A 16740-nucleotide genomic window follows, 5' to 3' on the forward strand; every position below is an offset into this window, starting at 1 on the left:
AAATAGAATGTTTTAATTCCTAAGCAAAAAAAAATCTCTAAAAAGTGCTCCAATTTGATGCAATATTTTGAACGGAAACAAACGTCTTTCGATTTAAGAATTTCGATTTTCAAATTCAAAATTTATTTTTCTGTTTTGTATTTAATGGAAAAATTGGTGATTTTACTTTTTACAGAATGAGCTATCTAGTTTTTTCTTTAAAAGTTCAGAAAATTTTTCATATGATCTTTATTAAGAGTTCGAGATCGAGATAGTTTCTTGTGGTGAAGCCATCCGTAATTTTTAACGATCACTAATGAACAACAAAAAATGATTTAAATATAACTAATTTCTGGACCAAAATGGTTAAGCATGCACGGAAAGAAGGTTTATCGTGAATCTTACTAAATTTCGGTTAAAAATCCTAAAAAAATTGGTTGTTTTTTCAACCACCAATTTTTTTAGCTGGAAATCCTAAAAATAAATCCTGGATTTGACAGCGTGATCCAGGTCCTGAAAATTATATATCTAGCTAAATTTTTAGTAAATTTTACTAATTTGCAAGCTGGAAAAATGCTGTCAGTCTCAAAAGCTGTATGTTTTGAGAAGGTCTGTTAGCTATTTTAGCTAGATTTTATGGTATTCTAGGAAGTTTTATAGTTAGCCCAGCGTGTTTTTAGGCTGTTTCAACTAGTTTTTTTTGGAATCATTCTCAAAATTTTCCATTGATGACTGCGAAGCCAGGTATTTTCACACATCTTTTTAGCTAGTTTAGCTAACTTTGCCACTATTCTTGGTAGTTGTTTTGGTTGAAATAGCTAATTTTTCCACTATTTCTACAAGTTTTCTTTCAAAAGCCTCCGTTGCTGCCTGCAAAGCGCGCATTATTCACCCAGCCTTTTGGCTGATTTAGCTCGTTTCTTTTTTGTTCTTGCTTCGTTTTTCGGTAAGTCCAGCTTATTTTTCGACTGTTTTAACTGGTAATTTCGAAATCATTTTAAAAATCCCTTGCTGCCTGTAAAGTTGTTTTTTAATTTTCAAAAACACTTTTTGCTGGTGTAGCATGATTTCCCGCTATTCTTGGTACGTTTTTTGGTAGAGTAAGTTCTTTGGATGTTTCAATAGTTTCCAGGCTTTTTAAACTACGTTATAGTTGATCATCCTAATAGTACGGCTGTGTTGCGATATTCTATTGACAAATAAAAAAAAATTAAATACAGTAATACAAAAATCCAAAAATACAAAAATACAAAAATACAAAAATACAAAAATACAAAAATACAAAAATACAAAAATACAAAAATACAAAAATACAAAAATACAAAAATACAAAAATACAAAAATACAAAAATACAAAAATACAAAAATACAAAAATACAAAAATACAAAAATACAAAAATACAAAAATACAAAAATACAAAAATACAAAAATACAAAAATACAAAATACAAAATACAAAAATACAAAAATACAAAAATACAAAAATACAAAAATACAAAAATACAAAAATACAAAAATACAAAAATACAAAAATACAAAAATACAAAAATACAAAAATACAAAAATACAAAAATACAAAAATACAAAAATACAAAAATACAAAAATACAAAATACAAAAATACAAAAATACAAAAATACAAAAATACAAAAATACAAAAATACAAAAATACAAAAATACAAAAATACAAAAATACAAAAATACAAAAATACAAAAATACAAAAATACAAAATACAAAAATACAAAAATACAAAAATACAAAAATACAAAAATACAAAAATACAAAAATACAAAAATACAAAAATACAAAAATACAAAAATACAAAAATACAAAAATACAAAAATACAAAAATACAAAAATACAAAAATACAAATTAATTTTACTTAATTTTACTGAATTTTACTTAATTTTACTGAATTTTACTTAATTTTACTTAATTTTATTTAATTTTACTTAACTTTACCTGATTTTACCTAATTTTACTTAATTTTACTAAATTTTACATAATTCTACTTAATTTTACTTAATTTTACTTAATTTGACTTAATTTTACTTAATTTTACTAAATTTTACTTAATTTTTCTTAACTTTACTTAATTTTACTTAATTTTACTTAATTTTACTTAATTTTACTTAATTTTACTTAATTTTACTTAATTTTACTTAATTTTACTTAATTTTACTTAATTTTACTTAATTTTACTTAATTTTACTTAATTTTACTTAATTTTACTTAATTTTACTTAATTTTACTTAATTTTACTTAATTTTACTTAATTTTACTTAATTTTACTTAATTTTACTTAATTTTACTTAATTTTACTTAATTTTACTTAATTTTACTTAATTTTACTTAATTTTACTTAATTTAACTTAATTTTACTTAATTTTACTTAATTTTACTTAATTTGACTTAATTTGACTTAATTTAATTAATTTTAGTTAATTTTACATAATTTTACATAATTTTGCTTAAATTTACTTAATTTTGCTTAATTTTTCTTAATTTTGCTTAATTTTATTAATTTTACTAAATTTAACTTAACACAACTTAATTTAACTAAATTTGGGCAAATTCAAATAAATTACACTAAAAATAACTATTTTGAACTAAATTTATCTGAATTAAACTAAATTTTGGCTTAATTTAACTTATTTTTATAAACTCTTCTTAATTTAACTAAAATTAACTAATTTAATAAAACTTAAATTGATTAAACTTAATTTCACTTTATTTAACATAATTGAACTTCATTTAACTTCGTTTCTAACAATATTTAACACTATTTTTTGATGTGCTTTAAAGGCGTTAGATGCCCTATTTGTTCGGATTTGTCAAACATCGGCCAATCTATGTCTAGACATTCTGTACCAGCCGCCCCTCCAGGTGGACAGATGTCCATACAAAAAATTAGAGTGTGGACAATTGCCAGTCTCTCCTTTCCCCTGCCAAAGTGTTCACGTGGTTTAGGGATGCCCCCACTTTATGTTAAGTACATGTTTTTACCTACGCATCCTCCAAACAGTAACGAGAGGCTCAACTTCTAACCACTTTCCCTCAACACAAAAAACTTCTCACCTTATCAACTGAAACATTCCTTCAGGTGCCGATCCGCAGAAAATCTTCCTGGCTTTTAATTTATTCACTCACACAACACATTCTATCACCTTTTGCACTTGCACTCAAACAACACACATAATCATCAAAAAAAAAAACTTCACGAACTGAGCGGCTCAAACAGGATCGAACACGACACAGGACGTTGCTTTGTTTTGTTCTCGAACTGATGATCTGTCAAAAATCCATGCTGCCGGTTCCAGCTAGTTTTTTTGGTAATTTTACGCAAAATTGTGCTGAAACACCATTATTTTTGGTAAAATCTCTCCTGTCATTTTGGTTTGGGCTGTCAGTTTTGGAAAGCAAATCAGCAATCAGGGTTAGCTATTTCACCAATCCCAGATTGGTAAATTTAGCTGAAATTTTAGCTGATTCAACCAAAAAAATCACTGTTTCACCAATTTGAAGCCAGCTAATTTGAATTGTTAAATTTTAGATGGAACTCCTTTCCGTGTGTGTCTATTGAACCCTTCAAAAAGATCGCAAGGATTTTATTTTCCCAAAAATTAATGTGACTAAAAATTTATATAATTTTAGGACGAAATCATCGACGATCATTGACTAATGATGATTACATACCAAGGTAAAGAATGGGAATAAGGAGGTAGACTCAAAGTGATGCCGACGAGTTATGTTTTTTCTTTATTTTAAATAGTGATTTTTGTAAAAATTTAAATCTTTTACTTAAATTTTTTGACCAAATTTTTTATTGTAAAAAAGTACCTTGCATTTTTTTTATAACGTGTTTTTTTTTTAAGCCGTTCAAAGTTAAACTTTGTCCGACAAATTCCGGTTTTTTTTACTTTTTAAAATAGTGTTCACGATTGTCTATTCCTGGACATATTTTTTTCGAAAAGTTCAAAAAATTTCCTCAAATTTTGTCTAAGAAACATTAAAGATTGGACCACTTGTTGCTGAGATACAGCGGATAAAAGAAAAAGAAACAGAAAAAATGATTTTTTAAGTCTCACCCAAACAACACTCCATTTTCTAATGTCGATATCTCAGCAACTAATGTCCCATTTTCAATGTTAAAATATGAAACAGTCGTGAAATTTTCCGATCTATCCGAAAACAATATATTGAAATTTTTTAAAATCAAGAGCAACATTACAAAAGGGCGTAATGTTAAAAGTTTGGAAAATTGATTTCTTGTGTAAAAATTCTCATTTTTTCCGTGTACCTTTTTTCTGAATAGTCCTTCAACATTACCGAAGACACCTTATCTAATCTAATCTCTAATAAGACCCAAGCGCAGCCAATCTTTCGAAGGGATCCTGGAGAGTGCCTTAGGTTAGATGACGCCTAGCACTCTTCTTGTCATTTATTAACATTTGTAGTGCGCCATTGCATCGGAATGCATTGAAACATCACAAGCGTTAAAGCGGCCAGGCCTACTGCGTAAAGCCGTATCGCAGAGATGACTCGTAATTGGGTTGAGTTTGAGCACTGAGTGTTCGAACAACAACACAATTCTGAATCGACAGGGGAGGAAGAAGCGTGGAGACACACCACCATACGCTCCGAGATTTGGTTGTATTCGTTGGGAGCACCATGCTAAGAAGGTTTGGTACTCCGGGACCCTCTGGGATGGGACATTGTATTTCCACGAATGCCCTGGACACTATTTGCCGTGGTTATAGCGCCACAACTCGCTCTCAACATTACCGAAGACACCTTATCAATCAAAAAATCCTTGCAGATTTTCTAATATTTACGTATCATTTTTGTATGAACAGCTACCAAAATTGTATGGAGACTTTTTTGGGTGAACCAATGACACAAAAATACTTCTTTGGGCATAGGAAAGGCCCCCAAAAAGATTGAGTCAAATAAAAAAAATATAAGTAAAATCTATTCCCGGGTTTGGTGGAGAACTGCTCACGTTTCTTAATTATCTTACCATATTTTTTATGCAAAATCTGTCACTATCCTCAATGGGTGAAAAGGAATAAATTCAAAAAAAAATACTAGTTATGGTACTGTCACTTTCCCAGAGAACAACTCAGCTGCGCGTCAAATTTAACCCTCGCGACCAATTCTTCACCGCGCACCGCAACTGCATCGCTTCGCGCTCTGCTGCCACAGCCAAGAAGGTGTCAAGTGCGAGCGATGATTGATGTGGAGGCGCCGCCATTGGCCTAAGTCCCCGGCTTAGCCTGCGCTGAATCGAGTACTCTTTTCGCGCTGGGGTGATGCGATGATGCGTCATGCGTCGAACGCGATAAGCCACAGAAGACAGTGCTGATAGCATGACTTTGTTTTTGTGCGAAAACAAAAAACTGCGGCGATAAGCCGTGGCGTTCTATTTCCGACCTCGGATTAAGCTCGCTCAGTTCGTTGATGCAATCCCTCAAAACCGCTGATGATCTAATGCCGCGCGCGTTCCGTCCCTGACCGTTGGCAAGGTCGGTGCCAATTTTTCATACGCTGACGAATTCCACATGCGCGCCCTCGACGGCGGTCCCGGTGCTCGATCCAATTAGACCCGGTGGCGACGAGAACGATTCCGAAGGGTTGACAGCTCGGAGCAAGGTGCGCGATGATTGAGTGGCCTTTTGTGCGTTTTGAGCGCGGGTGCGGAATTCGGACTTTGGGCAGCGACCTTGCGCAAAGTTTGTGGCGTTTAGCTGTGGCTCGAGTCACGTTCGACATTTGATGAAGTTTTGCGGGAACGTAGTCCAGCAATAAATTGCGTCACGATGAGAGTGACACTGCGAGAGGGGGACGAGTTTGCGGGTGAACTTTGGAGCTTTGAATTGGTTTGCGGTTGCGGGTTTGTCGGCGATATCTACACGACCTTGTTTACGATTCTGGCAAGGTTGATGAGGTTTGCTTTGGAATTTTAGATAATTTGAACGATTAGTCAACATCATTATTACAATCGATTTCAACAGGTCTAAATTTATTTGTGACTCGTCAGAATCATGTCTTAATTTTTTTTTTCTGAGCTAACATAATTGTTATGAATATTGCCGATCCTACCCAAAATCATAGCAGGCGCAGCAATCCGGCGCAAAAATTCCCAACCTGCAAAAAGGACCTGCGCCGCTTAGAGACCTGCTGGCTGGCCTGCTAAGATGTCCCTTTTCCCCCTGTTTGCTGTTGCCTGCTTCTTCTCCCTGCCACCATCGGCCGGGCCTGCTCGGATGTTTATTCAAAAAGGTGTGAATATTTTATTGCCATCATAAATGAATAAATTACCGAACCGAAAAATGAGCACCGTCCTAACAAAGGGACGAAACTTTTTGAGCAAGAGAAGAGGTCGAAGAAGGGTCCCATTTGCTTAGTTTTGTGCGAGGCGGGCGACCCAGGACGGAGTCTCAGGCATCAACAATAATAGGTCGAATTTGTGAAAAGAGGATTTGGCTGACTCTCGTTGTTGCACCGAGGACGGAGAGTTCGCCTTTATGACAGTGAGGTGTAATTTGAAGGGATCCCAGGGGGAGGTACCCAGACTATAATTGTTATTTGAGATCCTTTTTTTTTGGTTGCTTCTTATTTCGTCTTAAGGTTAGGCAGGTTCTCCGGGGAAAAAGGCGCACCTTGTAGATGTGTTGCACTGAACCACCGAAAAACTGCAAGTGCGTGTGATGGATTAATGCATAAAAAATGCTAATTTTCGGGGGGATCTTAGAACGATACCTGACCCTTGGAAGCTCGATCGTGAGTGCGCATTTGGTGCCGCATTTCGGGTTGAGGAGAGAGAGATAATAAAATATTTGCATAAATTATGAAACATGTGCTCTTCGAGCCAGCACTCTCAGCAGCAGCAGCAGTGTGGGAACGGTTTACGATCGGACGTTTTTCGGGGGCTTTAAATTTTTGAGCTTGGATGGGCGTTTACGTTTTGGTGCACAAGTCCTTAGACCTTATCGGAAAGCAGCTCGAGTTTTAGTGGAGATCATAAAGGTAGGCAGGAATTTTCACGCGCTTTTTCATTGAAAGCCGTTGGTGAGCATTTATTGGGGTATTAATTTACTTCACACTCACTAAATAAGTGCTATTAAGTCCTGAACGTGAAAAAATAGTGCAGGTAAAAGAGCCAAGTTGAAACAACTAGAAAAACATGTGCTTCGAATTCGAATTTTACCAAGTAGATTCGGTACAATCAGAAAATCAAATCTAACATTTTTTACCCTCTATAGCTCAAATATTTTTTAAAATTATTTATTTTTCTCTACCCAGGAAGAAATTTTGATCAAATTTTTCCTGTTTTTCATAATTTTAGTCATGATCTACTTTTGTCTAAAAAAGAACCGAATGGAAAATTCATACCTTTCAATACCAGTGCTGAAAACAGGGTGACCACTCAAATCCCATTTTCAAATTCCCGACTTTTCCAGATACTCAAATAATAGGCATTTTTTATGTAAAGAATGATTTCAACCAAAAAACATTTAATAAAAAAGTCAATATCGAAAAAAAAATATAAATGAAATTTATAAAGTCACACTTTTGACAATTCTCGTAAAAACAGAAACTAAACAAAAAATTCAAATAAAAAAAAATACTAAATAAATTGAAGCACAAATTATTTTGATTCAGAGTAGAAAAATAAACATATTGAAAATAACCGAAAGCCTAATACTTCAATTTCAATGCCTATTTTTAAAATTGGTATAGTTTTTGATACTTCGTTTGAATTGGAAATGGAATGGAAATTAATTTAAAATTGTATATTACTGTTATTATTGCTATCATTCTTCGAAAAATTTAGAAAAATATCAATGATATGGCTTCAAAAATGGTTTAAACTAACTTTTTCTATTTTACGGAACGAACAGCGACTGCATTTTTTTTTTAATTTAGGTTTTTCCGATTTACACATACTCACAAAAAAAATCAAGGGAAACATTTGGAAAAAAAATAATTGAAATGGCATAATGAGTTTATTAATCAATTTGAAAATATTTACCACATAAAAACATTCCCAAATTCAAGTTGGATTTTTTTTCAAATCCAAGTTTTTTTTATAAGATCCTCTAAACATATGAAAGAAAATAGCTTATGGGTACTTTTCAAAAAAAAAACTCTACGCTGCCCATAATTGTTAATCGTTGTTTTATTTTAGATGCTATATGTTCGATAAACAAAAATTAATAATAATCTTTTGATTCATATGAAAATATTATGAAAATCTGTGTCAAATGCATCCAATATTTATGAGGAGCTTTAATGTCTTTAATATTCCATTCATTCTCAAAAAGATTGTAATAGTGATTGGAACCTTAAATTCAAAGTAAGTTACTAAATAAGAATTTAGTAGATTTAATTTGAAGATAATAGGTTGTCCCGCCCGTGTGGATCAATCGGACCGCGCACTGGACTCACAATCCAGAGGTCGCCGGTTCGAATCCCGCGGCGGGCGCTCTAAAATTCTTTGTGTAAATATGGGTATTCGGCGCCGTCGCTCCGTGCCATACTTTCATACACTTAGGAGCCCAGGGCGGCGAAGTCCTTGTAGATAAAAAGGAAGACACTAGTAGTTGGTACTAGCAATGGTGGCCGACAGCTATAAAGTCAACTTCGTCGTAATTTGAAGATTGAAAATAATTTTCTAATAAGTATTCTGAGGCTTCCCGACTTTTCCCGACTTTTTGACAAATTCCCGACTTTTCCCGATTTATGGCGGATTTTGGCGAATTCCCGACTTTTTCCCGACTTGAGTGGCCACCCATTTTTCCAGTAACATTTTTCAATATATGTTTGTTTTGCACGGTGAATTTACTTAACACATGGATGCATGACATAAAATTCCATTCAAAAAGCATTTTTCTGAATTGCACAAAATGTTGTAAGAGACTTATTGTAAAACTACATTTTTTCAGCACTCGTCGTATTTGTAAATAAATGTATGACTCGTGCTGAAAAAATCTTCATTTTGCAACTTGTTGCATAAACACAAGTGTTTTCAAAACATTCAAAAGTTTTTTTTTTGCAAATTCAACACTGTCCAATTCTTAGATCGAAGCTCGATGACAAACATTTTGGTACGATAAAGTGTCTTCCCTTTGAGCAATTCTGTAAAGTTTCGATACAAATCAGTTTTTTATATATTTTTTAAATTGGATGAAAATTCGTCCATCGATTCCTGAGGTCCAATAAAACCATTTTGCATAATGAATTTCTTCAAATTTGATAAGGGATTTTCTGATCGTTTCGGTGTCTTCGACAAAGTTGTGGATTATGATTAGGACCAATAAAAAAAAAGTACACGGACATCGCAAATACTAAATTTTGACAAACTTGACCACTTTTGTTTTGTTTTAGTGAACTAAAACTGCATTTAGTTTTTTCGACATTTGATGATTTTTTTAAATAGTGAATTTTGGGAACCCAAAATAGCTTCAAAAAATATTTTTTGGATATAAAATTTAATTTTGAGACAAAAAGTCACTTGTGATTTTTTGATAAAAGGCACCGTTTGCGCGTAAAGCCATATAAAAAATAAAAATTTCTGATTTTTTTTTCAAATAATGTTTCAACCGTTGAATTCATTTTAAAATTAAATATTAAAAAAGCTGGAAAATTGGACATTGGACAACTTGAAGAATCAATTGTAAACTATGGAGTATAGTTATGAAACGGTATTTTTTTATTTTTAAACAAATAGAACAAATAAAGCTTTTTGCTAATTTGGTAAAAGACATGAACTTTGGATAAAATTAAATTCATTTATATTTTGCAAATATTTGACAGTATCATTATTGTAATGGGCTAATCGATCAACCACTTGGCCTTTTGAGGAAGAGGGTAAACTGGCGAAAAAACACGATCCAAACAAAAAGTTAAAAGTTTGTATGGAGGAAAACCACGGTGGGAGGAGGTGAAAAATTTAGGCAACGTGGTTAATTTACGATCTCATTATCATATTTGTAACGGTAATACTTATTTATTATTCCCACAGATTTTTTAAAAAGCCTGCGTACATTGAAAATTCGTGACGCATAAAAAGTTTTAAATAAGTTCTAACAATATCATCTCGGGCTATCGATGTCATCCGAATTTGCGGTACCAAAAAGAGTTCATCTTTTAAAAATTCGTTCCGAATTTCAGGCAAAATTGGACAACTATTTCACATTTTTGGAATTCAAGCAGGGAAAAATCAAGGTCTTGATATATTTTATGTTAAAAAATTTCTTTAAACTGACAGTTTCAATCTACATTATTCAGAGTTCAAAATACATTTTCTCACAATTGATGTCCTGCAATTCCCCTAAAGACAATACACTCAGTTCTTTGATGTCCAACTGATTTTCCCAGAATTGCTCAAACTTTGCATACCAGACGAGCTAGCGTAAGTGACCACCTGACCGGACCATCGCATCGCCTTGGCCTGGCCGCCCAGAAACATCAAAGGAGACAAGCAACGCAAACCCTGGTGCTCTCCTACTCCACTGCTGGTTTCCCAGAATCTCACCTTTCTCGTAGCCATAGAAACAACACGATTGTTTTCCCAAGAAAATTAAACAGCACGGTAAATTTTCCGTTGTTGTTTTCATTACCGACCTTTCCGTTCTGCCCCAGTCAAAGTAGGCAAGGTGTGAACCGACAAGAAGCGTCAAATTTGGCAACTACGACGACGACCCGAGGTGAAAGTAAACACAAGGTCATTTGGGCAAACACATTTTGCCGCCGCGGGGTCCTTTTTCCCATCGAAGCCCACAGATGTCGACGGAGAGGTGTCGGGGAAATAAATATTTGGCAATGTCCTTTTTTTTCTCTCTTCCCGTGAAACTTACCTGCCTTCCGCACAGGTGTCGAAAAGTCCTCCAGCAGATCCTGGAGGGTACGTTTCTGGCCCGATTCGGTGCCCGGGGCAACTAGCTTTTGCTGGTAGGTGCCATCCTGGAAAAATATTTAAAAAAAATATTGATTTGATTTCCAATTTTTTATTACGCGTTTTTAAAACTAAATCATTAATTTTTTAAACACATTCCATGCCATATTTAAAAAAAAACACGAGAAATTCAGCTTGATCAACAGTGACATGGACTTTCCAGTAGTTCCTCTAATTTGGCCAGACCCTTCGTGGAACGCAAATTAGAGGACCTGCAAATTGGAGCGGAACATATTGAACAGTGGGCGAAATCGGACCCAACATCGGACTTAATTAATCTCAGCTGGTCCCGTGTATGCAAACTATTGTCTCTTATGTAAAAAACAATCCGAGGATCGGCTGGTGATGGTTTCATCCACCGCACGAAACGGCGAAGGGTCCATTTTTTTTTCTTTAAAATCGCTCTGTATTTAAAAAGGAGGCTTTATAAGGCCATCCAAAATACACTTAACTTATGTGAAAATGTCCCAGAAATCCAATAAAAAATAACCACTCACACCGCAATAATCTTCTAGGGCCCAATTAACCCCAATTCACCCTAATTTCAAGAAAATTCGCTCAAATATAAAAAAAATAATGAATAGTATTTTATTTTTATAAGAAGTAGCTAGGTATTATTTTTTAAATCACATTGTTTGGAAAGTGAGTAAAATGAATCTATGCTCCAACACAATAAATCGTCTCTGTGACCAGATTGAGCGAATATGATAATTGATAATTTAGTTGAAATAAAAAAAACCATACAGCAATTATGTTTTTCATGGAAAAAACTAAAATGAAATAAATTATTAAAAAAAATATGTTTTTCATGATAAATATGTTAGAAATCTTACTGGATCGAGCTCATGAATAAATAGATTAGCATTGAATTTACCTTAAAAATCTGCTATTCACCTGAAATACCATTTTTATGTAATCACTACTCAAAGTTTTCAAATGTTTGGAGCGAGTATTTGAAATATGTTAGCATTTTTTAGGAACCTATTATATAAACAAAGTAGTATTTCAATGATTTTTTAATGATGCGGCCTAATAAATGACTTCGGTTAGAAGAATTTTCATAGCAAAAAAGTAGTTTCAAATTTAAACCTCTTACGCCCTTGGTAGCTCTCTTGGCCACCACAGCCGGAACAGTGAAAAAACCAGGGTTGTTGTAGATAGGACGGAAAATAAGTTTTATTTCGACTGTTCTTTAGCGAGAGTAAACACACAGTGAGCTCAGTTCTCGACTTGCGTCAAACCCAATCAACTGTCAGAAAAAGTACCCGTCACAGAAAATGCATTACTCTTGCCCACTGCTCTACCTGTCAACACTCCTCCACAAGAGTACAGCAACCTAACCTCTAAGGCTTTACTCAATTGAGCTTGTACAATTTCCCCACCTTCTCTGCTACTAACATCACTTTACCATCTTTCACTACACAACAATCGTTCTTTCGGAAAACAACTTCAAATCCTTTAGCTACAATCGCGGACACTGACACTAGATTCACCGTAAGTCCGGGAACATACTGCACATCCACCAGCTTTACTCCTCTTGCGTAGCCATTGCCATTCCGTGTGCGTAGATTGACCTCTCCTTTGCCAGCTGACTGCAACACTTGGCCGTCCGCAAACTTCACGCTTGTAATCGGTGTTAGTTTAGCTTGATCCAAAAGATCTCCACAACCAGTCATATGCACAGAAGCTCCTGAATCCAGATACCAATCCTCCGTTGTCTCCTCCTGTATCGCCGCCAAGCATATCTCTCCTCCAAAAGATCCACTCTCCTCCTCCACAGTAGCAGACAATGCTCTGTTCTGCTTCCCGCCAGACTTCGATCGTTCGTCTTCAGCTCGAAGAAAGTTCAGCAAGTCACAATCTCGCATCAGGTGGTCGGGACTGCTACACGCGTAACACAGCCGGCTCGGTCCAGGGTACCGCTTGTCCTTCGCAGCACTTCGAACTACCATGGCCTTCTCCGACTCCGTCTCGACTTTGTTCTTCCGGCGGTCGTACTCCTCCATAAGCTTCGTCTTTACAAAATTCATCGAAAGAACTTCCATCCGACCATGAATCGACGAGACGGTGCTGTCGAACGAATCGGGCAAATTTGCCAACACAAAACAAGCCTTGAGATCCTCGTCCATTCGAATGCCAACGTTACCCATTTTCTCGAAAAGCTCCTCCATGTTCAGCAAAAACTCCCGAACGTCACCTCCTTCAGCTAGCTCCATCTTCGAAAGCCGTTTGATCAGCGCCACCTTCCCGACCGAAGAATCCTTCACAAAGTACTTCCGCAGCATTTCCCAAGCTTCCTTCGCCGTAGCAGCTTCCTCAATCTCCCTCTGCAGCGCATCATCCAAAAGGTAGCCGATGGTTTGCAGTGCCAGATCGTCTTTGGCCGCCCACTCGGGAGATTTCTTCACCTCTGCCTTCGCATCGCCGACAACATAGCTCCAGAGTCCCTCCCGCGTCAAAAACTGTCTCGCGCGCCGCTTCCAGGTTTCATAGTTGTCGTAACTCAACCTCGTGAAACCGAATTTCGCACCATCCATCCTTCCGGCAACTTCCTTCGTAAACTTCCAGCAATTTCCTTCGTCACCAAGCTCCACACTAAATCCTCCTTCTTCTACAACTTCCTGTCGCCTGGGCCCATAACCTCTTGGCCACCACAGCCGGAACAGTGAAAAAACCAGGGTTGTTGTAGATAGGACGGAAAATAAGTTTTATTTCGACTGTTCTTTAGCGAGAGTAAACACACAGTGAGCTCAGTTCTCGACTTGCGTCAAACCCAATCAACTGTCAGAAAAAGTACCCGTCACAGAAAATGCATTACTCTTGCCCACTGCTCATCCTGTCAACAAGCTCTAGTGCTCTTTAAATTTTCCACTTTTAACTGTAATTTTTCAAACAATTTTGAATAAATTAGCTTATTTCTTCTAGCAAATATCCTCTTCGAGACATTCAATGATACCAATTCAATTTTCTTCCAATTTTGTCATGGCAAACAAAACGTAAAAAAGCTCAATTTTGATCTTGGCGGAAGAGGTACTTTTTTTCAAATGATTTAACAAAAATGTTCGTTTAAAAAGCTTACCAAAATTATGATAGTTTATTTCCATTCCATAATATCGTAATTTTTGTTGCTCAACAAATAAACAAGATCTATTCCCAGTTTTGAATGCTTCAGAAATTAATATTAATTAAGGGTGCACAGCAATCAAGGAAGTTGTTATCTTCTTATTCCAAATTTGTCAAACTTACGAACCCAATCCTGCAAGAATCTGATTGTAAAAATATTCAAACTTTGTTGTAAATAACTTTGAAGTCAGTAATTTAAGGGATGAATAAAAAACCATATCGATAGTTCCTGTATTTTTGAAGTTACTAAAATGTCTGTAACAAAAATCTGAGTGCAAAAGCTCTGGTTGATGTGTACCGTTAAAAAAAAATTGAAAAAAATGCAAAATGTCGGGAAAGAGTCCTTCTTTCACGGTGTCAAATATCAGACATACCGATTTTTAATTATCGTTAAGGTCTCCGAAAATACACCGTGATATAAATAATAAGGCTATATTTTTTGTGAAATGATTTTAGATTTGATGTCTTGACTCAGAATAGTTCAAATTCCGAATGATTTACCAAAAATTACTAGAAACAAAATTCCCAATTGCACAATTCAATAAAATAATTAAAAAATAAAATGACAAACCTCTACTTTATACAATACAGTTAATTTTGCAATCGATTGTTTAAAAAAAAATCTTAGTTTTACCGAGATTTTTTTTATTTTTAGGTGCGGCACCCTTATCAATCTAACAAGATTTTTTTGTATTTGCCAAAATTACACATGTTTTTCTAGGAACGTCGGTCCATTAGCGTAAAAGAGGTTTTGAGTGACTCACCACACATAACCTTCGGACGCCTATAAATGAGCAGAAACTTGCAACAGAGACCACAAAAGACCCGGGGGACGTTAAAGTGGATTGCTTTGCTTTTGAAAAAAAAAAACTGAGAAAGTGCAAAATCCGTAAAAAAAAAACACATTGACCCAACTGACGCTGACGGCACTTTTAAATTAACAAATAAATACGAAAAAGAAGAGAATAATATTCTGGCAACCCGGCAAAGATGGCTAGTCAAAATTCTTACTGGAAAAATGTTAAACGCCTAGATTTATGCAGCCAGTTACATCTAATCGAAGCTTGCTATGAAGATTGGGCTTGAAGCTCGTAGCGTTGAGCCAAAAAGCTAACTTTTGCTCAATCTGCACTATGAGCTGCAGAAAACTTTTAAAAAGAATTCACAATCGAATCGTTAAAAGTGCAACTTGGAGTACCATTTTCTTTCCAGTTGCTGAAAAATTTACTATAACGACTGCACTAATATCTACTTTCGTCTTAGGACTCTATACCGGGTAGCAATCAAAAGTTTCGCGAAGCGAAATGAAACGCCTGAAGATGAAACACCCTTCCCCATTTCTGGACGTGCTATTCAAGTATCTAAAGTTCTTCGTCATGATGGTTAATAACCATTGGTTATCCTTGTAGCATTAACACTGCATTTTTTTTTAACTATTTCACCAAACTTACCTCAGCATAACATCTAACTGGAATGTGTTTGAAACCATCCTGGTCCGGAATGGGTTCCATCAGGCGCCGGTTGACCGCCCAAAATTGGTCAAATTTGTCTTAAATTAAGAATTAAATTGTTAGTAATTAATTTTTCAAGAGGATTCTATGTTTCTTTACCATTTACTAAGCCTAACCAAAGCTGATTGTGGTCCTTCTTCTGCATGGCCGATACAACCTGGCCACGGTGCTTCAGCACGTCAGCTTCCTTCAGACTAGACATAAAGTGTGCCTCCACAATGTCCCTAAAAAGAGCTTGTTTAACATGTGTTTTTTATATTAGTCTATATTTTGAAAAAGTACTTGTTCGGACACCGAAACAGAACCTCCTCGGGGAATTTGGAAAAGTGCACCGTGATGCGCCAGGGCAAACAGGCGTCACTTCCGACTAGAAGATCAAACAACACTCCTGAAAACAAATAAAACAAAGAATTCTCAAAATAAATCGAACCACGCCGGCATGACTCATCGCCTCACCAATTGGATAGTGCCACTTGAGTGGCGTCCCGTTGCTGTCCATCCACATCTCCCCGTCCTGGAGCTCGTTCGAAACGACCCGCAGAAAGTGGCGCCGCACCTTCTCCGTCACCAGCGGGAAGTAGCTCAGCCGGGGGATCAGCAGGAAAAAGTCCTCCGGCTCGACGTCCGTTTCGTCCGACGCCAGCTGGAAGTGGACCGGAATTTTGCCCTCCCAGATTTCGCGCAGAATTTCACGATCGTTGGCCATCGTTTGTGGGGAGGGGGGTTCTAAGTATGTTGGGGACAAATTGAAGGGTTTATTCGGGAAGGAACACTACCGGACGACAACCGCAGCGAGGTAGAGCGGTTCTACATTCACGCGCGAAGGTTATTGCAAATGTTTAATTGTATATTTTATTTTTTAGTGACACTTTTATCGTAAAACACTTGTTAATTTTCTAATGCCGACCGAGAACTTGACTCATATGCGATAAAGTTTGTTTTTGTTATTGTCTCATAAGCTGATGCGTGCGCAAATTGTCAAAAGTATCGACGTCACTAGCTGCAGGGGTGGACATGGAGGAACATAGTCGATATTCTTATAAGAAATCAGGTTTTAAACGAAACATATATTTGGAAGAAATGTTCACTCCCACTACATTTTTAACATATAAAATAAGCAGTTAAAAGTAAAATTGTACAAAAAAAATATCGAATGAGAAAGATTT

At 35.7% G+C, this 16740-nt stretch overlaps 1 protein-coding gene across 1 annotated transcript in view; it reads right to left on the reverse strand.

The window, feature by feature from the left end:
• Window positions 1–16500, reverse strand: part of LOC6049231 (autophagy protein 5) — a 31303-nt gene extending 14803 nt beyond the window's left edge. Inside the window, exons 1-5 of the mRNA XM_038256667.1 lie at window positions 16031–16500; window positions 15857–15962; window positions 15674–15798; window positions 15515–15612; window positions 10843–10948 (exon numbers count right to left, since the gene is read on the reverse strand). Coding sequence (XP_038112595.1) covers window positions 10843–10948; window positions 15515–15612; window positions 15674–15798; window positions 15857–15962; window positions 16031–16280 — 685 coding nt within the window. The 5' untranslated portion in view covers window positions 16281–16500. The remainder of the gene's footprint in view (window positions 1–10842; window positions 10949–15514; window positions 15613–15673; window positions 15799–15856; window positions 15963–16030) is intronic.
• Window positions 16501–16740: the final 240 nt, after the last annotated feature.

Source organism: Culex quinquefasciatus, chromosome 2, assembly GCF_015732765.1.
Source record: "Culex quinquefasciatus strain JHB chromosome 2, VPISU_Cqui_1.0_pri_paternal, whole genome shotgun sequence".
Taxonomy (NCBI): Eukaryota; Metazoa; Arthropoda; class Insecta; order Diptera; family Culicidae; genus Culex; species Culex quinquefasciatus.